The sequence below is a fragment of the Ursus arctos genome, unplaced genomic scaffold (genome assembly GCF_023065955.2).
Source record: "Ursus arctos isolate Adak ecotype North America unplaced genomic scaffold, UrsArc2.0 scaffold_34, whole genome shotgun sequence".
Lineage (NCBI taxonomy): Eukaryota > Metazoa > Chordata > Mammalia > Carnivora > Ursidae > Ursus > Ursus arctos.
In genome coordinates this window covers 17,333,331-17,360,280 of record NW_026623030.1, presented here as the reverse complement: position 1 = coordinate 17,360,280, position 26,950 = coordinate 17,333,331, and the positions used below count along the sequence as shown (strand labels likewise).

Here is a 26,950-nt window from a genome sequence, read left to right as displayed (position 1 = left end):
TGATGATTTAATGTTCTTCTGAATGGCCGTGTGACCTATGCTTAGGAGTGTGGGTTCTGAAATCAGACAGGTCTCGATTCAGACTCCACTGCCACCACTTACCCTGGTCTGAGCTTATTTCCTCATCTGTAAAATGCTTAATGTAGTGTCCCATCAAATAGTAATAAGCTTAAGCATGCAATACAGGTTATCTGTTTTTCATGGACAATTATGAGTATTCTTTCCAGCCCTTTCCAGTGTTATTTTTGGATGTACCTAATATAGAAACTTCAGTGAACTAAGCTGCTTAGGAAACTTGATAATTATTTTGTAATCTTTTGAGTATATCTTTCTGCTTTAGTCTATCACAGTGAACATGACTGGTCTTGATCGTCTGTGATGAATGAACATTCTATAGGATACAGGAATGATTTTTCAGGTCATCATGCTAAAGATAAATTCTCAATGTCCAGGACTAAGAACCCTGAAAAAGGAGATCTTACTGAAATTGTCTTGACCCCAAAAACCTATCTTAGGAGTTATATATTTTACCACTATATTGTTATGCACATAAAATTATTCTAATAAAAGCAGAATATGAGGGAATCTATCATTGCAGTGGGACCATTTCAAATACTTGGCCATAATCTCTCCTTAATAGCTTGCTTTTCTGTAAGGGTGTTTAACTTCTTAGCAGTGCATGTGCCTAAGTCCGACTGGCACATTGGGGCGTGTATGTGTGTGTGTATGTGTGCAGGTGTGCACACACATGCACATGTGCTGTTTTCTAAAGGGCAAACAGGTGCAACTGACCACTTTAAACAGTGGGACATTATCTTCAGCCCCGTAGAAGAACTTGGAAGACACAACTTTACCTGAAAATCTCGGATGGCTCTTCTTGGAACATCCAGGGCTGTGGAGGACGGTTTCTGAAGGGCAGGTCTCCCTCTGAATTATGAGCTGGTGAACCTAGAAGGGAAACTTCCTGCTACAATAACACAGCAAGGCGATGTGATGAACACTTTTATTTACAAATATAATTAAAAGCTCTGACAGTTATCATGCTCTTCCTTGGAACCTGAAAAATGTTTTTTTTTTTTTTTAAAGTGCATGCAAAAGAAGTAAAGCCTTTTTTTTTTCATCATTTTTTATTGTAAGAAAATACACAGTTTGAAAGTGTGAATAATGCAATATTTATGACCAAGATATGGGACTCAGGGAGGGGAAGGGAAATAAAGAAAAAGATCAAGATGATCTGATTGAGAGACAGTGTTGAACTCCAAATACTGAATTGGAAAAGGAGGGAGGTGGGGAGGAATAGGAGGAGGAAGTAAAAAAATTTGATCAGAGAAACAGTTAAAATACAATATGAAAATAAGTAATACCTCTCCTTAAATTCCTTCTATACACAAAATACACGATTTGCCAAAGCCCAATTTGTGCTACTGGGATTCTGTGAGCTCCTTAAGTGTATTCACATCCTCTGCAACAGCAGAAAATGATTATGATACAATCAGAATATGCTGAAGACAAGTTAAACTCTTGCCAGCAGGTTCTTAAAAATCACAAGATCTCTTCACCCCACCCACCCGCCCATCCCCAAAAAAGTAATAATATGTCACCACTGATATGTACATCACAATTAGTTTCTGTAAAATGTATCAAATTTTCAATCTTTAATAAAACTTTGTTTTTTTTTATTCCTGATGAATAAATACCAAAAAAATAAAATAAAATAAAATAATGCAGCAGCTAGTTAAGGTGTAAGGCTGCGGATATTGTGTCTCTCTCCCCCTTGGCATTTATTATTATTATTATTTTTTTTGCTTTACTTTCACAGATTGGTGGTAATGACTGATTGCTTACAGCAATATACATCCACTTTTTTTTGTTGTTGTTGTTGGTTTATTGTTTTGTTAAAACTGTCTCCAAAATTTTCACTGAAACATTTTGAATCACATCAATACTGTGACGTGTACTATGAATAGAAGAGATGGCCAGGTTTTGGCCAGCACTGAAAGTTGACACGGGGGGAGGAAGGGGCCCCTGATGGAGTAAGAATAAACAGGCACTAGTCCGACACGATGTCAGTAAGAGTAAGAGAGAGAGAGAGTGAGAGCAACGCCCGTTAAAATGGGGAATGTGGTTTTGCAGGGTCTGAAATTTTTTGTTTTCTTTTTCTTTCTTTTTTTTTTTTTTTTTGTAAATGGCAAAAAAATTTAATCTCATCTATAGTCCTCCTTAGGAAAATCTAATGTAACCAAATTCCCAAATCCCATTCTGAGGCTCTCCATGTCAAAAGTTTCAATCTCTCGCTCTTGCCTTTCCAATAGGTACTTTATTCTCTCGCTGCGTTCCTTCTGAAGGGCAGCCAGCTCTTCTTCAATCTGAAATAAGCACAATGAACAGTTCTTAATGGAAAAGATCTCCCTGCAGGCGCCTGCAAACACACACCGGTCATGTACATGCACACATATGATACTCAAACACACAGGAACTCAGAGTAAACTAGATTGGGAAAGGCTGGGAGAATCCTGGGATAAATGTTTTGTATCTCATCCATTATATTTAAAATTTGCTCACAAGAATAAAAATGTTTGGGGCCCACCTGGGGCTAGTACTACCATTCTAGCAAACCAAGCAGCCGGGCTGATCTAGGTCAGTGTCCTGTCTCAGCAGGAGATGGCTCAGGAGAAGCTAAAAGACACTCAAGCACAATTAGATAGTGCTGCTTTCCCATAGAGAGCCAAATGCCCCCTGGGTCATTAGCAATTTAGTTCTAGAACAGGAGCTGTGAAAATAGTCTCTTACGTTGGTCTCAGGGAAGTACCAGAAGAAAGTACAAATAACCGGTTAAGCAAATAAATGCTTAACAGCTTTGAGATGCTTTAGAAATCTTTTCTATTTCATATTCTTCAGTAATATTTAAAGCAATGAATAATTCTGATAACATTGATCATGCATGGCAATATCAGCCTCTCTCCATTTTAATTTTTTTAAAGAGCCCTGCTGGTGATTTCTTTTGGCTTAGAAATAGCTGAAAATAAAAACCAAATCTGCATCTGGCTTCCTCATACCATTTAGCAGCCGTGCTATCAGCTCATAGCACCTTTCGCGAATGTCTTATCAACTGCCCCATCACCCATGCCATTCTTCTGCCGTGAAGGTGTAGGCTTTCCTAGCAGAGTAACAGAAAGAGGCTGTGGGGTCAGATTTATGCGAGTAACTTAACCATTTGGAGCCTTAGTGTCCTGCCTGTGGAATGGAGATTATGCCTACCTCTTAGGGGTACTAGGAGGATAAAAGCAGATAATAAGTGAACAGTGCCTAGTTTAGGTACACAGGCAGGGCTCCGTAAATGGCAATTCCCTAGGCCATGGTCCATCCTCCACCCAACTGTACAGGACCCAGACTAACACTCTCATACCTTCTGCTCAAGATGTGCTCTGCGCAGAGACACCCTCTGCTCTAGCTTCTGGAGCTCACGTTCATGTTGTGCCTCTGTTTGCATCTTGATTTTGCTCTGGTAGGCATTGAGCAGCTCCATTTCCTGCTGGAGCTGTAGCCTCAAGGCCTGGCATTCCGCTTCTTGAGCCTCATCTAGCCGTAACTGCGGGCACAAAAGACACACACTGTAATTCACTCCTAGCTTACGGCACCTGGTGACTACTGGAAGAGGTTTCCTTGTTTGGACTGAAACAGGTCCCCTCAGAAAAAGATGCCCTGGGTACATTCAGAGTTAGGAATCAAAAATAGTACGTTCTGCCCCACGGGTTACAAAGATCTACAAACACATTCTTAAAACATTCTTTCTTAAGAAAACGAAAACATTCTTTTCTTAAGAAAAACTGGTTTTCTTAAAACCACACTAGCAGGAGTCAGGAAGGCTACATGCTCCGGTGATTAAACCTGTGGGTTTTGGAGATAGACTCCTGAGCTTGAAATCTAGGCTCCACAATTCACTCAGGTATGTCGCCTTGAGAAGTTACCCCTCCAGGTCTCATGCTTTTCCTCTCAAGAAAATAACAGTAATAGTTCCTACTGTCTAAGATTGGTATGAGGATTAAATGAAAGAATTCATATGAAATCCTAGGCATAGTTCTAGATGCATACCAAGTGTTCTGTAAATAGTAGCTGTTATTATTTTGGCTCTGACTAACCATTTCCATATGTATATATCTTTAACCCTAAAAACCACCACATATTTAGATATCCTTAGCTCTAAAAAAATGAGTCCAATCTCCATTACGCTTGAGGACTATCCCACAGTACAGTTATGCTCCTAGCAAGTAATGTTGGTTCCTATAGTTGGCTATACAAGTTATCTTGCTGGCCAACCAAAGTGGTTCAAAATCTCTTCCCCACAGAAGATTCCCTGGATGATCTTAAGGGACATATTCCGGTTTGAAGCAGTAAAGTCCAGATTATAACGCAGGTCGATAGAGTTCCTTGCTCCTTATGGCACCTGAACTTTGTATTTACACACCATGCTATTGATTCTCTATGAGGAATGGGCAAAGCCAGCCAATCTTTCAATGAGCATAATTGGAGGTTTGGGGCCATTCGTGGGACTCTGTTTTGTGGTTGATGATCCTCCTGTCCCAGGCTTTGTTTTGCCTAAATTTATCAGGCCCTCAGTTCAGCTGGGAACTAGGAGATTAGAATCCTTGAATTAGACAGTTCTGTCAACCCTGAGTTTATCCACATGTTTCCATACAGACACTTATTTTCCATTTTATGCTTTCTTCCCTAATCTGTACACTTTGTGACAATTAACAATATATCTCAATATCTTGATTAAGAAGCTTCTGGAAATGTTATTAGAATAGTTTTAGAAAGTTATCTGCACAGTGTATTCTTCAGGGCTTTTGGATAAATACATATGAACATGAAATAAATAACATAATCATAGTTCCAAAGCATTTTCTAGTAATTAATCCTACCCAGCTTTCACTAAAATCCACTGAAGAGGATACCTCTTTTCTCATTTTCCCAATGAGAAATGAAGGGAGAAGAGACACAAAAGTCACTACACAGCAGGAACAGCCTTATAGCTAAATGCCAAAGGGTTTACTGGCTCCCAGTAAGATTTATCAATTCCTTCTTGACATGGGAGTTTCCTTACCAATAAAGGGAATTAAAGTGTGTTCTTTTCTAATTGTCTTTGTTAATTGTTATGAGCCCTGGTCAAATGGGTGATAGAGGCTCATCCTCTAGGCAGCTTAGTCCATTGAAACATCTCTATGTTATTTCTGGCATTCTCTTATTAATGTCCGTTAACTATGTAATTTTGTACGAGCTCTGACTGTAAAAGTGCCAGTATAGAAATCAGAGAGGATATTCCACTATCTGCTATTCATCACCCCAAAGTTGCACATATCAAATCCATTAAAATGTTTTATAGGAGTGCAGGTAAATATCAGGTCTGTTTCCTAAAGTGGATTAACATGAAAGGATGTGATGGCAGCTGCATAACGTAGTATGGCCAGGCTTATGGGCTCCCCACGAAACGGGGTCAAATCCCAGCTTCATCACTACTTAGCTAATTACCATTATGTGAGCCTCTAAGCCAAGAGTTAGCACATTATGGCCCAAGGGCCAAATCTGGCCTGCTGCCTATTTTTGTCAATAAGGTTTTTTTGGAACACAGACGTGTTCATTCATTTACGTACCACCTAGGGCTGCTTTTGCTTGACAACAGCAGAGTTGAGTGCTGTGACAGCGACCCTGTGGTCCACAAAGCCTACAATATTTACTACCTGCCCCTCTACAGAAATAGTTTGCCAACTCTTGCTCTAAGCAAGTGGCTTTACTTCAATAAACTTCAATTTCCTTGCAGGTAAATTAGGGTTAAACCAATAACTACTTCAAAGGTCAAAGGGGTTGCACAAGAATGAAACAACACTTAAAACATACCCAAAACAGTGGCTGGCACATGGTAAGCAGTCACTAAAGGATAGTGGCATTTAACATACCTACTTTTATCTCCTTCCTGCCTCAGGAGAAAGGGTATTTCCCTCCTTTTATTCAAGGGCAATCCTGAAACTATATTCCTGATCCCATTCTGTCCATCTTACATAACAGGCATACATTGAGCACTTGCTGTGATGAGGAATTGTTGTAGATGCTGATGACACAAAGATGAACAAGACAAAAGTCCTATCAGCTTTGGTGTCCCTACCAACTCTCCCCTCTCCTTACCCTTAACCTCTCCTGTACTCCTCATTCCCACCTACCCCTTACTTATGTGGTAAGGTGTCTTTATCGTATCTGACTCGCAGCAGCATTTAATACTGTGGATTGCCCTTTCCTTCTCGAAATCTTTCTCTCGTCTTCTGAGATACCATACCCTCTTGGTTTTTCCCTCCCTCCTCTCCTTTCCAGCTACTCCCTACCTTCTTCCTCTAATTTCTCTTCCTGAGGAATCTCGTCTGTTCCCAAGGTTGCAAGTACCATCTATACATGGATGATTCCCACTTCTTCACCTCTATTTCAGACTTCCCTTTTGAGGCCCAGGCTAACATACCCAGTCTGCTAGAGACATCTTCACCTGGGTGGTGCCCAGGCCACTCAAGCTCAGCATGACTATTAGTTTATCATCATTCCCTTCCCTCTTCCCCAGGCTGCTCCACTTCCTTCTTTACAGTATAGGTAAGTAGCATCATCATCCACCGTTTTGTTAAAACTAGAGACTGGGAGTTAACCTTAATCCCTCATGCTTCACATTTACACTGTAACTAAATGCTTTCACTTCCACCTCCTGCCTATCTCTCAAATTTCATCACTTTCTCTTTCATCCCATCTGCCCCCTTCTGGTCTAGCCACCACTTGCTCCTGCCCAGGTAAAAGCAGCAAGCAGGATACTTTATACAGTATCTCCTGAGATCCATCTGACCATCTCCCAGGCTATTCTCCACCTGTCACTGGAGTGATCATTCAAAAATGCATATCTGATGTCGTCCCCCCCTCCCTTAATGCTCTTCAATGGCCTCCCAATGCTTTTAGGATCAAGAGCAAAATCCTTTAGAAAGCTTCCAAGCCCCTCCATGATCTGGCCTGTCTACCCCTCCAGTCTTATTCTCATTTGGTCTCTGTCTCGTTCTCTATATTCCAAATATAATGGACTCTGAGTTCATTAGAAGTGCCACTATTTCCCCTGTCTTTACCAATGCAGTTCCTTTGCCTAGAATGTGCTCCCTACACCTCAGCTTGTCTATGAGAGGCCTTTCCCGACTCTCCACACCAGCGTACTCTCTTGGTTACACTCTGTTGGCATGCTGCACTTCCTCTGCCATTACACAGAGTAGGCTTTTTCAATGTGTTTCCTCACTTTTCCATAAATTCCATGAAGACATGATCGATGACTGTCTTATTCACCACAGTACCCCAGGGTACCTGGGGCACAGTAGGGCACTCAATAAATACTTACTGGATGGATGAATGAATGAATGACTGAATGATTGAATAAATACACTGATTCCTACCCCTGACCTCATGTTTAAGCCTTTCCTCCAAAAACAGAAGTGCTCCTTCAACTGTCTCTTCCTCTAGCTACAGTTCTTTCACCTTTCCGTCACTGATGAGTGGCTGGGAAAAGGAATCTCGTGTACAGTTTCTACCTCACTTTATAGCGTATCGTAGTATTCACTACAATATCTTCCACTCCGACCAGTCCACTGATTGTCTGTGATAGTCACTGGACAAATTTCCTGCAAGGTCCAACTGGTCTCTCTGCCACATTTGAAATGATCACCTAGAAGCTTCTGTTCTGGTGTCCATGACATGCTCTCTTCAAGTCCCCTCCCACATTAATTATTTATCTCCTTTGTTCCGCTTCTCTTCCACCTTCAAATGGTGGCGTCCGCAGCTCTGTTCTTAGTCCCCTTCCTAATAAAATCTCCTGTCCCTAGAAGGCCTCAGGCATCCCCCATCTAACATGGATGTCTAGCTACCTGTCTTGTGTCCTAACATTCTCTTGAACTATAGATTTCCATCTCTGTACCTCTCTACCTGGATACCCACATAGCTCAGGTAGCATGTCTAAAACTTAGTCAATTATCTGCCAGGCATCCAAACTCACCCTTCCTTCTATTTTTTTTAAATCTTGGTAAAATGATGACCCATTCCACTGTTATCAAACCTACCTCCCAAATTAGTCCTGGAGCTCTATCTCTTCTAATTCCTAAATATTTCTCAAATCCTTCTCCCTCCTCACCATCTCTAGGAGCATGTTCTCAGTTCAGGGTTTCATTACTTTTTTTCCTGGGCTGTAATAGTTTCCTAACAGGTCTCTTTACCTACAGTTGCCAAATTATTGCCAGTATCTTTCTACATCACAAATCTGATTCTGTCACTTTTCTTTTTAAAACAAGCTTCAGCAGATCCCCATTGTTTATAGAATGATGTCCAAACTCCTGACTTTCGAGGGTCTGATCCCCAACTATCCACCTGGTTCCCTTTATACGCCTGCCATATCAACCACTCATTCCTCAAATGCACTGTCCTCTTTCAGGCCTTGCGTCTTTGCATTTACTATGTCCTCTGCTAGGAATAACTTTTTCCTCTTCTGCCTGTTTGACAAACTATTACTCTTTAAGACCCATTTCCTTGTGAAAGCTTCACTGAATCACAGGCAAGCTCCCACCCCTGGATTACCAAGACCTTGATGACCTCTCCATTTTCGGCTCCCATAAATCCTCCTGGAACTTTAGACTCACACCAAAGTTCTTTCAGGCCCCAAATACACACTTTCCATCTTTTGGACCCTTCCCCATGTAGGTCCCTTTCCATGGAGACTGTTTACTTCAGTACATTCCTTCAAACTTCTTGGCTCTTGCTGGGAAGCTTTCCCTAGACCAGATTAGATGCTCTTATACTTATCCTCCCATAGCACCCGCCAACCCTCACCGCCCACTTCAAAGCATTTATTATGCTTTTTTTTTTTTTTATTGCTTAGTTCTCTGACTTCCTTGCTTGGCTAACAAAAAGTGTGAAGATGGGGATCAATTGTTGCCCCTCTAGCTTATTACTCTATCTCTGAGCCCAGCAGAGTGCTGAACACAGATGCTTAGTAAAAGTTTATTGAATGAATGTGTCTGTGTGTCTTATTCATTTGTGCCTGACATTAGTTGCGCCATCTTTGTCGAACGAAAACATATTATATGCTGTATCTATCATATCTTGCCCTCAAAGTCCCTATGTGCCACGGGTCTGATTGAGCATGTTACTCCTTGAGTTCCATCTTATAAGACACACTCCAGCAAGTATCCACTTTGGCTTGGCTTTATTCAGCGTCGTCACTTCCTCAGTTCTTTGGTCAGAAAAACACCAATATCCTAAACTTGTGCAAGAATCATCTTGGGAACAAAAGGCTGGATCTTGAATTTTCTTGATTCCCAAAGCTCTTGAAGCTGTGGCACCGAACCTAACCACTTACCGCTTGAGAGGCCATCATTTCATTTATACTCTGTTCATACTGCTCTGCCAAAATGGCAAGTTTTCTTGTCTGCTCATCTTTCAGTGTCTTTAAGATTGTTTTGTGCTCATTCTTTGGAGTAACTTCCAACTGGTGATTCTTGAGTGCTTTATACTGTTTGGTCTGTACTTTGCAAGTGTCCTGAAACTGTTTTTTAATTTGCATTTCCATGGCCTGTGTAGAAAAAGTGACAAAAGGAAAATAAAGACACATTAGTAAATACAGAAAGCCTTCCATTCCAATAACAATACAGGTGCTGGGACCGGTTGTCTTTTGGTGCAGTGACCCACATTACCAGTCAGTAATAATGAAAATAATACAGACAAGAGTAAACTACCAATACTTTTGGTCCTATATTAAATAAATAGAAGTAATTTTGACTTTACGAACGGATTTTTAAAAATGAATTAGTACAAGGGGATCACAACGCTAAGCAGATTGCAGAATACTATGAAGCTTGGTTTGTTAAAGGTTATTCGTTATTTTAATGGCTTCCTAGTCAAAATCTTCAGTGTCTTCTATTGCTTGTTTTTTCCCCCATTTTTTGGGTCACCTCCCTCCCCACCGTGTTTCTAAGTGAAAAAGGGGATGGTGACATATAAGCGGGCTCTCCCAGCTCTGCGTTTCCTTGACAAATAACAAAGGAGAACATCTGGATAATACCTCACATCGTAACCCATTTCCACTGGATTTCAGCATAAGTGGAAAGGGAAAAGTGATTTTAGATTTCTTCGCCCATGAAGACGTTATACTTTCACGTAGCAATATCAAATATGCATTTTGGCAAGGAGGAGGTGGGCTGTATTATTTCAGTCCAGAAGGCACTCATTAGGTTGCCTCAGAGTTACATGCGCATTTCACTAACGCTTGGAGTTGTGATGACGGAGATCACTAATTAGACAGGTTAGGATTTGGCGAGACAGGAACATGGCCAGTGCATTTGAGGTTGGACTCATATCTGTGTCAACAAGGACAATGGTCCCCTTGACATACAGCGATGGCTTAGTCCATACAGCTAGTGAATTAGCAGTCAGCTAAAATTATCTAGAGGCAGTGAGGGCCAAAGGAATTCCAAATCTCTAGTGCAGGGATAAAAAATGTCTGGCACGTGTAGATTCACTCCTGCTTCCCATGCCCATGACAGATGTCACTAATAAATCATACTCTTCCCTACTAAGCTTGGATGTGGCTTTAGTCTTTCTCAATATAGACCTCCAGTCTAACTGTATCCTGGAGCACAAACAGGGGAACACTTCAGTTTCCTCTTACCTTTAAGTTTTTTGGCTGTTGCCGAAGTTCCATGACATGCTTTCTGTGCAGTTCCCTTTCTCGCCTCTTATTGTACTCCAGCTGGTTTTCCAGTTCAGTCTGGTGCTGTAGACGGATCAGATCCATGCGTAGCTTCTGTAACGTGTGCAGCTGCCTGTACTCTAGCTCTCGGGTGGACTCGTCGTGCCGGATTAGCATGGCATGCTCCATCTCCTTCTGGGTCCTCTTTTTATTTAGTTCCTGCATTCAGGAACAAAAGACAAATGGAGAGAGATGATTGGAGGTGAACTGGAAGGAATGCACAACTAAGTAAGAGATGGCAAGGAATGGCACTACTAACTGCCTCTTAATTAAACCCATTACTGCTTGGCAGCATGACTTAATGAGATTAGATTAACAATCCCTGGAGGTTTAGGTTCTGTTTGTGGGTCCATCACTTACAAGATGGGCAACTACACTATCTGTAGAATGGGATTAATTCTACCTGACCCCTTCTCACCTCATAGAGCTGCTGTGAACCCTACTTAGCTGAGGCCTTATGCACAGGTGTAAATAAATGTTTCTTCAGTTAGGCCAGGGGTTCTCAATATGGGCTGCCCATTAAAATCATGTGAGGAATCTTTTCAAACACAAGATACCCGAATCCTACAAACTGAAGTTCTGATAACTGTCCGGGGGCGAGGAGGGCGGCAAGAGAGGGGGGATACTCTGACATCACTATTTTTAAGGGTTCTTTAGGGGAATATAACATGTAGTCAGCGTTGAAAATCATTGACTTAAACTGCAATGCTTTTGGTTTTCTGGGAAAAACCCTGTTTTTGCATGTATTAGAAGTAGGCCAATTATCTGCTTTTTAAAATCTCAGAGTAAGGGCAGGCTGGGAAAAAGCAGATGAGATCTCTCCCCTTTCATTTTTTCAACTAGTCTGTCTGATCACTTCGAGATAGAATCATTCTGTTCTTTTCAGTTCTTCTCACGTCTGTCTTTCTTTTCCTTCTCTTTTTGTCTTGTCTGATTTGTCTTTAAGGGGGGAAAGAAAGAAAACTAAAAAAAAAAAAAAAAAATAGAGGTAGTTGGGTGAAATTTTTTCACTTGCCAGTTCAAGAATATTTCCTAAATGGCACCATATCCAAGATCTGAACCACGTGCTCTGGGTACATAAAAATGTTTACTCAGCTGTTCTCAACTTGCTAACACTCTAATAGGGAACTGTACTAGACATTTATTGAAGTACTATATGCTAGCTCACAGCTGACTGAATCAATCTATTTCTCCCCTGGGAATTTGGAATTGGGATTCAGAGACAGTTAATCTCTATGTGAGGCTGGAACTGAGGGGCATATAAAAACTACGTATGTGGTAGCCATCCACTGCTACATGGGTGGGCTAAGGATTAGAGAAAGCTGGGCTTCAGAACAAGAATGAAAAAGGGAGAAGACAGACATGCAGGGAATATGCTGATGGCCATGTTCATAACTGTTTCTAAGGTTTCCTGTAGGTCCAGCTGTATTATTGCTATTGTGTTTTGGGAAACATTCCTCTATTTCTGTAATAAATTCCCTGATTTGGGCTTAAACTAGCTCAGATAAACTTCAGTAACGTACAAACAAAAGAACCTTAATTAACACAAGGAAATAAGTTACATGTGTAAATTTTAAAAAAGAAAGAACAAGGTTGAAAGTGACAAGTGCTATAAAAGAGGTAAAAATTAATGCTGTAAGATTTCTGGAAAGGGTGATGTTACTACTAATTAAGAAGGTCAAGAAAGGGGTGCCTGGTGGCTCAGTCTGTTAAGCATGTGCCTTTGGCTCAGGCCCAGATCTCAGAGTCCTGTGATCGAGCCCCATGTATGGCTCCCTGCTCAGTGAGGAGTCTGCTTCTCCCTCTGCCTCTGCCTCTTGCCCCAGCTCATGTTCTCTCTGTCTCTTAAATAAGTTAATAAAATCTTAAAACAACAACAACAACAACAACAACAACAACAACAACAGAGGGTCAAGAAAAGAAGAAAGCTTGTGAGCTGGACTTTCAGTGAGAACAAAGGCCTCTCTTCTCTGATGACATCCACTATGGGAGAAAGTGCAAATCATTTATTTTCAGAGAAATATCAGTCACACTTGTATATGGGTGTTGTTGGGAATATCTTGCATACTTGGGCCTTCTATCCATTTGAAGAGAAGTCCTTTAAACAGCACAGCATCTGTTACTGAAGCAAAGTCACTAACCATTCATTCATTTATTCAACAAATACTTGTTGCACACTTCCTACATGTCAGGCACTGTTGTAGGCACTAGGGATAGAGCCATGAACAACTACAACCCCTCACGCAGCTAATTTTCTAGTGGGGAAATATCCAAAGTATAAATGCAATTTACATTTGTTTTAAGGAGAAAAGATCATCTAGAGCCCCTCCTTCCACTCCCTCTTGCATTTTGCTTTCTCTTGTTTCACTTTTCCTCTACCTTGACCATCTAATGTCTTCTTTTAAAAGTCACTAACTGGCCCCTAGGTGGCACCAAAGGATGGTGAGGCCTTCTCAGAGACTTAAGCTATTCTAGACCAAAGACGAAGAGAAAAGCCAAGGAAAGCCTTTAAATAGGTAAAGGTCCTGTTCCTGGATTACTATATCATTTTTAACCTTTGAGTACCAGGTCTCCCAATATTGGGCATTTATTCATTACACATTTTCCTAAACTGAGAAGTCCAAAGTGAGTCTGGGCTGCCCAGAGCCCTGAAACTTATGGGGGGAAAAAAGACACAAAGCAAACAACACTTTCAAAAGAAATCAAATACTTTCCTTTATGTTTAATAGGATGCTTCAGGATGCTGTCCACAGAATACCTGCATCAGAATCACCTGGGCTACAAGTGATTGGTTGTATTAACATGCCACCCAGCTAATTCTGATACATACTAAAGTTTGAGAATCAATAGAAAAATACTCAGGGTGTGAGTCAATCGTGTATGATGTTGGACAAGTCTTTTAATTTACATTTGAGTTTTCTCAGGTGTAAAGAGAGGATAACAGCACCTACACCACGGACTACCATTCTTGTGAAGATGAGGTGGAAGGCCAGGAGATAATGCTCCAGAACATATCAACATATCATTATTATTTTTCTGTATTCAGAAGTGAAAATCTGGCATATAATACCTTAAGTCTAGTTTTTCATGAATGATTTAAAAAGTGAGAGAAACAAGATGATGAAATTGTTTTTCTGTTATAAGTTGCTCCCTTTAGCTTTAATTCACGTATCTGAGTTGCTGGGGTGTAAGTTGATAAGCTGCCTATATTATTATTATTATTAGACTCCCTATGAGCCTATTGCTCTACCTACATAAAAATGTGTAACGTGCTTTCAGTTTTTAAAAGTGATTTCTTATATTTCACTCAGTCCCACTTGCAACCCTATGAAGCGGTCACACTGCAAGGACTTACCCGTTTTCCGTAGGATGGTAAGATGTTTGGGAATTGAGAGGCTAACCTAAGATCATACAACTTCTGTAAAGCAGAACTGAGTCTTAAAACTCAGGTTTGGGAATTTTCAACAGTTTCCATTAAAAGATGTCCCAATGAATAGTTTATATTTTCCTGTTTTATGCTCTTTCTCGGCCTGCAACACAATATTCTGAAGAATCCCTCTGCTCTGGCTGGACTTGGTGCAGTGGTTGCCCCGTCTGCACAAATGGCACAACGTGCAGTGCACCCTCATGCACGCCTTCAGCTTACACCAATTCATAAAACGAGCTGAACAAAAACTAAAGTGCAAGGAATGGAATAGGTGATTTTGCTCACCAGCGCACTCCACGTCTATATGCCCTGGAGGCCGCAGAAGATGAGGGCCGTGTGGGCTCCCTTTTCCCTCAGCTCACATCACACGCTGTGCACACCTCCCCAAAGCTGAGAGGGAGCTTAGTGTCGAAACCTATGTACTTTTCATACATTGTGACCCATGAACACATGACTTACTTTATAGGACTCTACCCCCCGAGTAAGATGTAAATCCAGGGTGTGTCCCATGATAAACCTTCCCAACCACGACTCAAATGCTACTGACTTTAAAAGCAGCTGATCTCGCTCAAATAAAAAATTGTGTCCTCATGCCCAGTGAGGTTGAGTAAGAACTAGAACTCAGACTTTTAAATGGAGATGTTGTTAGCCTATGACATTTAATGCTCTCTTAGTTTCAGTTCTTGGTTTCATAACTGGTTAGAAAATAGCCAGCATCTGAGTGCAATGATGACAGAGGAAAAGGCTCAACCCAGTCTATGGTGAGCCTTTTCAACATTTTCATTAACTAAAAGGATTGCTCATACTCAGTTTTGGCAAAGACACAGAAAAACAGGTACTCTTTGTGGGTGGGAGTATAAACCCATAGAGGGCAATTTGACAATATCTTTTAAAAATTTACATGTATATCCTGTGACCCAAAAATTCCAGTTCTGAGCATATATCCTCAAAATATTTGCATCTGTGTAAAAAGATCTGCGTACAAAGATGCTCTCTGTGGCACTAATACTGTAAAACATCAACAAAATATCCACTGAGAAGTACTTCATTAAATAATTTTATAGCCATACTCCCAAAATTCACTGTTAATGGTTAAACAGAACCAGACAGAGCTGTATGTCCTGGATGGTGAATGAGAAAAAGAGAAGAGTTACAAAACAGTACAGTGGACATTTTTGTAGGTTCAGTATCCATTTCCCCTTCTTTTGTTAACAGGCTCCTCTTTTTGCTTGAGAAACTCCTCCACCCTATCTGTAATCAGAGAGGATTGAGTAAGGGAGAAAGCGCATTGCCCAATCAAGGTCTCACTCCCCTAGGAATTTGAATCTTAAGCAGAAATGATACAAAGATTAAACACGGTTGGAGGAAATACATCCGAATGGCAATGCTCTGAGGAATTCCCATTAGCTCTTGCTCTCTAGGTCACAGAATTTGCTTTTCCAGCTTGGGTCTTCATCTTCTCCAGCTTGGTTCTTCAGCTCTGTCATCTACCCATATCCTTCCAATAAATTCCTTTCCATTCTTGGGCAGCCAGTGTTTGTTCCTATGGCTTGCAAATCAGATAAACCCACTGATACTAATGTATTCTTATTTTTGTAAAGTTAAAAGTTATATATAGCTGAATGTATGTATATATATATATAGAAGGAAAAGGAAATCTGGATGCCAAATTAATGTCAGTCAGGGTAGAGACTGGGTGGAATGGGATTATCAAGAACTTTCACTACCCAATTATATATTCTTGTGTGTCTGTCTTTGTTTAATGTTCTCATAAAAAAAAAAAACCTAGACTTTTCAGAAAAATACCCTTATAAGAGTTATTCTTCATTCAGTGGGTTAGAACCTGACACTAATGAAGTAAAAAATACAGTTTCTATCACTTTTGGGGAATAATTGTCTTCTATGGTTTTTATTGGCATTAATTGTTCCCTTAGCCTTAGACTTCTTCCAAATATGTGCTATCAGAATAAGAATAATAATTGCCAGATGAAAAGAATCCCAAATATCTTATTTCCAAATGGCTTTTGGACTTTTTCATTTGGACTTTTTTGCCTTCTAACAAATGACAACATGTCTAGTACAGAATTAATCGGTTTCTTACCGACAACCTCTCTCTAAGCTTCTGTTTCTGCCCAAATCTGCATGTAACCAAGTCTTGAACACCAGAAATAACTTTGATTCTACCCTCATCTTTCTCTCATATTCTGTGGTATGCCAAGTCCTGTTTATTTTATATTCAAATATGTTTCCAATTTGCCTCTGACAGCTGTCACCACCATCTTTGTCTATACTCTATTTCCTACCACCTGATTACTTTGCTTCTAGTTTCTTCCCCCAACCCAATGTTTCTCCACCCTTTTTTCTTCCCCCACATTTATTTATTTATTTATTTATTTATTTATTTATTCATTCATTCATTCATTCATCCATCCATCCATCCATCCATCCATCCATCCATCCATCCATCCTCAGGAGCCTTTCTAGACTTCCCCCTTCCCTGACCAACTCATCCATGAAATGTGAATACCACAGATACGGTGTATATCCATTCATGTACTGTGGCCCTTGAGGGGGCCTGAGCCTTCATCATATCTAAGACCCCTCCCCCACAAGAACCCATTTTCACTCTCCTGGGGGCAGTATCGCCCCCACCGAGAATGCATGCTTGAATCAATCTGTGCATCACTACCAACCAAAATGGGCTAATCTCTCTAAAGCAAAATTTTAGCCATATCACTCATTGCCTGGCTCAGAAATAAATGTTCAGCAGTTTCTCCCTCTTCCAGTGAGATGAGACAACACAGATAAAGCGCCTGAGCCTGGCTCATTACATGTGTTTGATAAATTTTAGTTTGCTCCATTCCTTCTCCTTCCCAGTTGAATACTGCTCTCCTAAGAGCTTATACTGTACCAATGCACACTCCCATTAAATGTATCTTTAGTGCTTGTTTCCCTCGTGCAGACTAACACTGGGTTATTTGCAAATTGATATTTTTACCAATGTGCTAGTTCAGTTATGAGGGTTTCTCTGATTACTCCAGGTCACAATGTTTTCCTACCGAACTTTGTATCTGTAACTGAGTCACATTCTGTGCTCCTCATCTCAGTGAATAATGTCTTATTCATCCAATTTCCCAAATTAGAAACTTTGAAGTCATTTTGGACTCCTCTCTCTTCTGAAATTCTGATGCCATTTGGTTGGAATTACTGTCAGTTCTGCTTCAGACCCAGTCTCTCCCCTTTGCCTCTTCCAGGCTGAACTACAGAAAGAATGTCCTAGCTGACTGCACTGTACTTTGCTTCTTGCTGCTGCAGCCTACCTTCACACTGATGCTCTACTTCTTTCAAAGAAAACTCTCTTCGACCCCCTGCTTAAAAACCTCCAGTGGCCATTGCAACTGCCTTCAGGCTAAAATTGAAATAACATGCCTTAACAAAAAAGGTCCTCTGCATTCCCTTTTTCTGACATTGCACTTTGTACACCCCAAACACTCAACTGCGCATTAGTCAGTGAGTCCTCCAAGCCCTTTCATGACTGTATGTCCAAGACACTTTATTTAAATGTCTATGGTACCTGACATGTTACAAGTGTGCTACATGTCTGTTTCTCCTCTTAGACTCAGGGCTGCTTGAAGGCAGGAAGTATAGCTCCTCCCTAGCCCTGGCATCTCCAGCACAGTGCCTGGCACTAAGGGGGCACTGGATGACTGAGCGACTTAATTGTGGAGCATCATTCTATTACTTAGTGTTTCATGTGCAGCCACAAAAACCCAAGTGTCTGACAAGCAGGCTGAAAGCAGAAATTCTCTATTCTACATCTTTTGATTCTCCACTGCATAATAAGGCTTATAATAGGTGCTCAAGAAAAGTCTATTACATTTATTTGGAAAATGTTGATTCCTTATTCTGTAAATGGGCTTTCTCTTTCTTCTCAGTGGTAAATTTGTTTCCTGGTTCCTTTTGTATACCCACTTTGTGTCAGGCACTGCACGGAAGACCATTAAGGTTAAGGACATAAGAATGGACAGAAGAGTCATGATCCTCACAAAGCTTTTTGTCCCATTAGTCAGTGATGATAGTTATGAATATAATAAATACCTCCCGAATGTTCTGCTGCTCCACCTCGTGCCGCTTGATCATTATTTTCCGCTTGAAGAAACGACAGTTTTTGTCGTAGTACAGTCTCTGCTGGGTGAGAAGGTGGGCTTCCTCTTCAGCCTGTGTGTGCTGCAAGTTCTCTTTATGCTTGGATATCCGCTCTTGCTTTTCTTTCTTGGGTGTGCTATGGTCCTCATTCATCTCCTTCACAAAAACAAAACAAAACAAAACAAAACAACATGCTGGTCTCATCAAGTAAAAGGAACTAATAGCTTATTGCAATGGTAGATTAAATTATTTGGAGAGCAATTGAAAATGTAAAGACAAAGACTTGGTGCTGCATATCCCTCTCCCCCAACTTTTGTTTATTGATTAACTGAGCAGTAAGTGATAGGGAGGCTTGTTAGTTTCCACATCTCTGGCTTTGCCCTCTTGGAAATAACTGGTTCACTCATTCAATCAACACACACTTACTGGTTCTAATCATGTGACAGGCACTGTGCAAGGCACAAGGATATAACGGTGAGCAAAAGAACACGATAACCACCATCATGGGGTTTCACAGTCTAGAAGCAATAATTAATCAAAGAACCGCAGAAATGAACTGAAAATTCCTGTGATAGCTGGTGTGAATGTGAAGTACTTGGTTCCACAAGGATGTTTAAAAGAACATATTTGATCTTGTTAACAACTAAGCTGAAGTTGGAAAAACCTGTAGGAGCTAACCAGTGAGAAAGGGGAGGGGAGAATACTCTGGGTAGAAGAAACAGCGTGCGCTAAACCCTTTGGGTGGGTTAACTGAAACATGGTGCAAACAAGGAACGGAGAGCAGGGTGGTGGTGCAGTGTGACACGAGATGAGGTGGGACCATCAGAAGCCTTATAGGCCAAGTTAAGGCCATTGATTTGTAGCACAGGAGACAAGGATTTTATACATGGGGGTGACACAATGAGATGCATGTCAAAAAGATGACTCTTGTTGCCTCATGGAAAACAGAGTGAAGGAGACAAGGCCGGGAGAAGTGGACAGATTTCACAGACAGAAGGTAACCCTGCAAATGTCACTAGTTTGAATTTCAGGAAACAATTCTTTATTTTCTATTAGAGGATAAATGAACCACCTGTATTTCCAAAAGGACAAAATTCATAATTATTCCAGACTAAATGGGTAAAGAGAAGAAAGCAGAGGCTCAGAACACTTAAGATGATGTTACTTTACTCTTCGGACAAAGTAAGAAGACCATTTTTAGAGAAAGCACAGTGCACTCTTTTTTGTTCATACTGAGAAGCTTGACCTATTATATTTGGTTAACTACTCAGTGAAAATCTCCTTTAAATGCTAATACTTATTTTCCTTAATGTTTTGTGATGTGGACATCACACATTAGATTATTTTTCCACTTAGCTAAGAAGTCCTTGTAAATCCACTTTCAACTTTCCTGTTCCAGTGAAGTCTTACGTGAAATATCAGAATCAACAAGAGAGAAAGCTGTTTCAAGCATGGAGTAAGCTGGGATCACAACAGGGAGGCTGGGTGACTCATCTCTTGATGCCATGACTTCACTACTAGGCTTGGCATTAACCACTACATTGCACATCGAAGCTCAAATGTGACCGTATAAACTCACCCCAAAATCAAGAATAAATTATTTCTGGACCGTCCACCAGCCTGTATTGCCCACATCTCCGTTGTCTATCAAACAGTGGGGATAATGGATATTGTTTTGTTACCCCAAGGGCAATACCTTTAAATATATCAATATCGAAATATACACGCCACCTTAAACAGTCAGAATGAAGCTTTACTTCATAAGGAGTAGTATTAGCTTTGCACAGAAAGGCTTACTGAGGCTATCTCAAACTGAGTTTAGGCTTGTTTTTCCTCATGAGCCTGTTGAAAGACTTATAAGTTTAGGCCTGTGGCTTCCTGCACTCATAAATCTGAGTACCAAAAATGCCTGAGGACTGAGTGGGGATTTTCAAATGCTGTTCTGTGAGACAATCTTCTACAGATTGAGTTCATGCAATCTCCAATACCTCGGTGTTAGAAAAGGTCAAAATCGTGGCTGCAGTCACAAAGTGTGGCCTACAGAGCACGAGTAAACATAAGGAGTTAGAAATAAGTATATAAGTGCATTTGAGAACATTTCAAAATTTCTCATTGAGAAATCAATGTTATCTCTGTGATCCAGCAATATCTATTATGACATAATAATTAGGCTCAAGCAATAATGCAGAGAAAATGGATAGAACAGGAACCTTCTTATTTGGGCTATTTCACCCTACAGCTTGGTTTTCTAGACCTTATAGTGTCAGAGATTTTTCCCATTTAGGCAGTGTGGATTAAATACAAATTTCTGTCAGTCCCAACAATCACCAGTGGCTCCTCTGGGCAGGACTAAAAATTCTGAGGCTCACCCCAACCCACTTGTTTTCACTTCCTAATTAAAAAAGAGTTGGAGAGGAACCTAGATAAGTTCCATATTATTAACTTAGAACATGAGCTCAAATAAATGATTTTACATACTGAAACCATGCCCCATATTGAATTTTATTAAACCTTAATACACCAGTAGTCTAGAAATAAGAAATCCTGGGGCGCCTGGGTGGCACAGTGGTTAAGCGTCTGCCTTCGGCTCAGGGCGTGATTCCGCCGTTATGGGATTGAGCCCCACATCAGGCTCCTCCGCTATGAGCCTGCTTCTTCCTCTCCCACTCCCCCTGCTTGTGTTCCCTCTCTCGCTGGCTGTCTCTAACTCTGTCCAATAAATAAATAGAATCTTAAAAAAATAAAAATAAAGAAGAAGAAATCCTAAGTCTTATGAGGAGGGAAGTCTAGGGAACTGCAGGTAGTTCACCTATAAGCACTGGTGGGAGAAGTGAAGAAATCTGAGCTTTCAGATCAAATTGCAGTTCATTAGGAGGGCTCTCCATGTCTACTGGAAGCCTTCAACCAAACTTTTAAGAATCGATCATTCATTCATCAGAGAGTCACATGTACCAGGCACAGGGATACAGTCATGGGCAGAAAAAAAAAAAAAGACATGGTCTCTGTTCGTATCACTTACTGGCTAGTAGGGTAAGTAACTCAAAATCACTTAAAAAAAAAGAGATAATTGAAAACTAGTGTTATGAAACCAGAGGCACCTGTCTTGGTTAAGGAAGTCAGTAAAGGCTTCCCTTGGGAAATGATGTTTAAATTAAGGTGTTTTGTGTGTGTGTGTGTGTGTTGTTGTTTTTTTTTTTTAAGTAGGCTCCATGCCCAATGTATGGCTTGAACTCATGACCCTGAGATCAAGAGTCACATGCTCTACCAATTGAGCCAGCCAGGCGGCCCAAGTCAAGGTATTAATAAACAATCCTAAGTCTTACAAGGAGGGGGAGTAACAATTAATAGCAGAGGGAGACCTTGGGGGTCGGGGGTGGGGCTGGTGAGAGCATCCTGGTGGAAAAAACAGTATGAAGAAACAGTCTTCAAAGGCGTTAGAGAAAAGTGAAATTCAATACATTTAAAGAACCAAAAGCTGACCATTGCGGCAGGAGCAGCAAAGAGTCAGGGGTGGGGTAAGCAGGTGGGGGAACAGTGGTGTGAGGTGAGACTGAAGTCAAGGCTGATAGTAGGTCACTTAGAGACTTCTAGTATTTTGATCTCTCCTAAGAGCAATGGGAAGCCAACAAATGTTAAAATCATGAGGTGATATGATGAGACTTTTGTGGGTTTTTTTTTTTTTTAAGATTTATTTATTTTTGAGAGAGAGAGCAAGCTCAGGGAGAGAGGCAGAGGAAGACTGACAGAATCCTTAAGCAGACTCTCCGCTGAGCACAGAGCCTGATGCAGGGCTCAATCCCAGGACCCTGAGATCATGACCCAAGCTGAAACCAAGAGCTGGATGCCCAACTGACTGAGCCACCCAGATGCCCTGAGACTTATGGTTTGAAAAGATCACTCTGGCTGAAGTTGCTGAAGAACAAACTGGAAGTAGGCAAGAATGGTTTAGAGTTAAATCAATGGTTCTTAAAATCTGATGCCTGAATCAGCAGTATCGGCATCACTTGGGAACTCGTTAGAAATGCACATTTCAAATTCCACCCAGACCCACCGAAACAGAAAATCAGAAAATCTAACTCTAGTGAGTTAGCAATCTATTTTAATAAGCACTTCAGGTGATACAAAATTTGAGAATCAATGGTTTAGACTATTGATTACAATGTAAGATTAATTAATTTTAAGTTCCAACCTTTTTTTTTTTTTAAAGGGATTTTATTTTTAAGTAATGCCTATGCCCAACATGGGGCTTGAACTTATAACCCAAGATCAAAAATTGCATGCTCCACCGACTGAGCCAGCCAGGCACCCCATAAATTCTAACCATTCGAAAGGCAACTTAGTGATGACAAATATTGGTACTCTTACCTCTTTTATTTTTTCCTTACAAATCTTATACTGCTTCTTCTGACTTTCTAAGAAAGTTGTCAAATCTTTCTTCTGCTGGGCCAAGATCTGTTGCTGGAACTTCTTCTCATCTGCTGCAGCTACCTTTGCCTGATAAAATGACATACAATCTAGGATAAATTGTTTTTCACACAGAATTCTGCTGTCTATATCCTCCAATGCATGAAAAGAGTCCATAAGTGTTGAATAATGTAGTGTGTTTTGAACAAATAATTAATAAAAAACAAAATAAGCAAATACCTGCTCTGCTTCTCTTGTATCTTAAAAAAATTTGAAATTTTTACCATTGAAAAGTACTTTCCAAATTATGGGAAAAATATCAAGGCAAGCCATAATGTGTTTTATTGAACACACAAAAAAAACATGGGATGAAAAGTGAACTAAGGATTATAATAAAAGATTTTTTTCATATTGATTAAATTATAAAATGGATAAAATTATAAAAATGGAAAAATAACCATGACTGGCCAGTTTTAGTCCCAGAACCTCACTCTAATTGATTAATAACATTTTGTTTTCTTAGGCACCTGCTACAATCCCCAACAGTCAGACACTGGGACATTTTGGAGGCTTCCAAATGGATAGAACACAGACGAAATAAAAGATAACCCAATAAACACTGGCTCCTGAAAGTGACCAAATCTAAGTTTCTTGGGACCATTAGATGCAGCACATATGTAAGATGAAGTGCTTCAGAGACAGGGAGGGAATTATGTTTCATGGTTCTCTTTATGTATCTTTTCACCTTTAGCTTCCATTATCAATACTTTTTCCATTAGGAAAAATTCTCTCTACATATTTACCAAATCAAATCCCCAAGAAAGAATCTGACTGGTTTATTTAATCAATATCATCCCTGTTTGGGCAGAGGTTTTCATGCCCGGCTGCCTCACAGCTTGATGGCTGTTGGGGGAATGCTTCATCTGCAGTTCTGATGTTCCCTTCCACGTGGTGAGAGAGCTTAATTACCGAAACACCCCTGGCACTCTGTCCCCAGTCACTCCATCCCCAGGGAGCACATGTTCACCCCTGCTTTCCCACACTATGTAAGTCTTACGGGGGGTGGCAGGGAAGGCAACTGGTTTAGCACTGCCAGAGCCTAGATAGGCAAGTCTGTTCAGTTTTGTACGGTATTATTAGCGTGTTTCCCTTCAGACATGAATTACTTCTCCCATCTAACCTTACCAGTAATAAAGGTAATATTTTAACCCACTGTCTGCCTTAGCCTCTCCTCTGTTTTAGAACCTAGATGGGGAAGAGAGATGTCTCCTAGAAGACACAAGCAACAGCCAGATTAATTACTCACTGCCATGGGTCAGGTGCCCATTCCCAGTCCAGTTAGTATAGGAAGGGACTATGACAACTGAAAAGGACTATTTGTAGAGCAGTTTTCTTTTGAAGAGGACTGTGGGTGTGGCAGGCACGGTAAAAGGTTTGAACTGTGCAAGTTTCCACAGGATAGAAGCATCTTGTTTCTTTTTATTTGCACCCAGACCCCCTCAAGGGACTGGCTCTCAGAATATATTTGAATAGACAAGAATGTAATATACACCTGCAGTAACTATTTTAACTTTTAATGGCGATTTTAAGTAGCTCCATAAGACCTAACCCCTCTCAACTACTGCCACCAAAGCAACATTATTCCTCTGTCACCAAAAAGCACAACACTCCTGCCTTTTGCTCACGTGATGCCACTGACTGAAACAGGCCTGGCTTGGGTACAGCACAAAGGCATGTGTGTGCACACTGACCTCCTTCTCTATGATAGCCACTTGCTTCTTGGCCAGCTTCTCCAGCTCGATGGACGAGTTGTTGGCATGCGTCTCCACCTCCTTCTGTAGCTTGAGGCGGTGCTCGTCCATCTCAGCCTTCAGCTTGTTCTCCAGGGCGATCAGCTGCTTCTGGTGCTGGCGCCGCATCCGCTTATAACCTGACATCTGTTCCCGCAACTCGTTCTCCTGCTCATGCTCATGGATCTGTCGTGTAACCTGATTGGGGTTGGGGAACAGAACTCAGGTAACCAGATTCATGGAAGACAAACTTTCAGGGAAAGTAGAGGAGCCCTCTGGCATAAGTCTATCTATCACTGCCACCATCAATTTACCTACAATTTGCTGAATGCTCACCTGTACCAGGCACTGTGCTGGGTGCTCTTTATATTCTTTAGCTCTAGTCCTAAAGACCATCTCATTCACTCATTTTATTCATTATTGAGGTAGGTGTTACCACCCCCATTTTATAGATGAAGAAATTGAGACTTGAGGGAATTAATTTACTCATTCAGCCAAACTATATATATTTACTTATTTTTGACATATCATTATATCTATTTTCTAGGTCACATAACTAATAAGGGGTAGAGCTGGGATTCAGACCCATTTCTAGTTCCAGAGCCATGCTATCTCCACTACCCCAGGATTTCTCAACGTCAACACTGTTGACAATGAGCCAGAAAATTCTTTTGTTTTGAAGGGCTGTCCTTGCATTGCAGGGTATTTAGCAGCATCGCTGGCCTACCCACTAGATGCCAGTACACCTCCCAAGTCAAGACAATCAGAAATGTCTGTAGACATTGGCAAATGTCCCTTAGGGGGCAAAATCCCTCTGGTTGAGAACCACTGCATTATATCATACTGCTTGTCTGTTTTTAAAGATCATGTCTCTAGGGGCGCCTGGGTGGCGCAGTCGTTAGGCATCTGCCTTCGGCTCAGGGCATGATCCCGGCATTCTGGGATCGAGCCCCACATCAGGCTCCTCCACTGGGAGCCTGCTTCTTCCTCTCCCACTCCCCCTGCTTGTGTTCCCTCTCTTGCTGGCTGTCTCTCTCTGTCAAATAAATAAATAAAATCTTTAAAAATAATAATAAAGATCATGTCTCTAGCAGTCATGGGAATTTTGAGTATCTTCCTAAAGTTGTTTGAACAAGATTTATTTCTGATTCTTAATATGAAGGGGGGCAGTGGGGGGTGATAGGAGGGAGTGAGAGAGAGAGAGAGTGATAGACAGATAGAGCACTCTCTTCTTTTAACTCCTCTGTCTCCCACCTCCCTCTCCTCACAGAAGAGATGTTAACAAACTATAATACATTTACTTGCTCTCCTCAAGAAGAGAAAGCATTTTTAGATGGCTACTTCTCTTAGTAATTTTTCTTTAACCCATTCTCAGGTAAATATCCAACAAACTCAAGATTATAAATATAAATTTTGGCATCTCTTTTTTCTATTAAACCTTTTCCGATTTTCCACTCCTTTCAGTTTTTCACCCCTCTTTATTTTCCTGTTAGATTCTCTGTTCACTTCATTCTCATCTTTCCTATTTTAGAAAAAAAATTGAGTAACAAAATTATAACTTTAGCTTTTTTTCACTAAGTAATTTAGTCACTCCTATCTACTATAAGCCAATTCTCCCCAAACTCACCCTCAAACAAGTTTTACTAGAAATTTTCATGTTGCTATAAATTCTCTTTACTATTTTCAGTTTATGGGTCAAAGTGCATTTTGTACAAAGAACAGTTTGTTTCTTTGCTCCTTTTAGAAGGTGTCCCTGCATACCAGACCGAGTCCTTACTATCAAGAGAGTGCTATTCTGTAACTGGATAGTATTATCAAAGTACACCATTAAACATTAGCCGAACTTTGAAACCTTTCCAGCTGAAACTAACACTAGGTTTCATATTCATTTCTCTTTTCTAAAGGACAATCCTCTTTAAAGTATGAAGAATAAGAGCAGAAGATATTTCAAGACCAAAAAAAGGACAGTATCACCAAAGGGGCACCTAACACTCTAAAGGAAATCTATTTTGTCATCACAATATCGTATTTCTTTTTAATGGACTTATTTCATGATAAGAGCAAAGAAAGAAGTCATTTGAAATACGTGTGTATATTTCACCTCATCATGCTTGTGCCTTTCTGAAGTTCAACTATAGGGGAAAACAGTTCCAATCAACAGAAAGGATACCATTTAGCCTTTTCTGAATTCACTTGTTTTTCACACAAATATGGCAAGAAAGTGTCCATTGTAGGGTAATGCATTTGAGATACGTTTTACCCCTGAACTTATTTTTTCTTACGTTAGTATTCCTTCTGTAATCAGATTTCCAAAGCTGAGACATGGCACACTCTAAAGCTATCACAACACATTTAAAGCTTGCCAGCAGAAGGTCTGAC

General features: G+C 40.6%; 1 protein-coding gene across 4 annotated transcripts in view; it reads right to left on the bottom strand.

Moving 5' to 3' along the window:
* Positions 1-1,108: 1,108 nt before the first annotated feature.
* Positions 1,109-26,950, bottom strand: part of TAOK3 (TAO kinase 3) — a 174,771-nt gene continuing 148,929 nt past the window's right edge. For all 4 annotated transcript variants that reach the window (XM_026514976.4, XM_057306029.1, XM_057306031.1 and 1 more), the window contains 7 exons: positions 24,533-24,769; positions 22,743-22,871; positions 18,330-18,533; positions 10,724-10,963; positions 9,416-9,628; positions 3,407-3,589; positions 1,109-2,366 (listed from right to left, as the gene is read on the bottom strand). In XM_026514976.4, the coding sequence (XP_026370761.1) occupies positions 2,205-2,366; positions 3,407-3,589; positions 9,416-9,628; positions 10,724-10,963; positions 18,330-18,533; positions 22,743-22,871; positions 24,533-24,769 (1,368 nt within the window). In that variant the 3' untranslated portion in view covers positions 1,109-2,204. The remainder of the gene's footprint in view (positions 2,367-3,406; positions 3,590-9,415; positions 9,629-10,723; positions 10,964-18,329; positions 18,534-22,742; positions 22,872-24,532; positions 24,770-26,950) is intronic.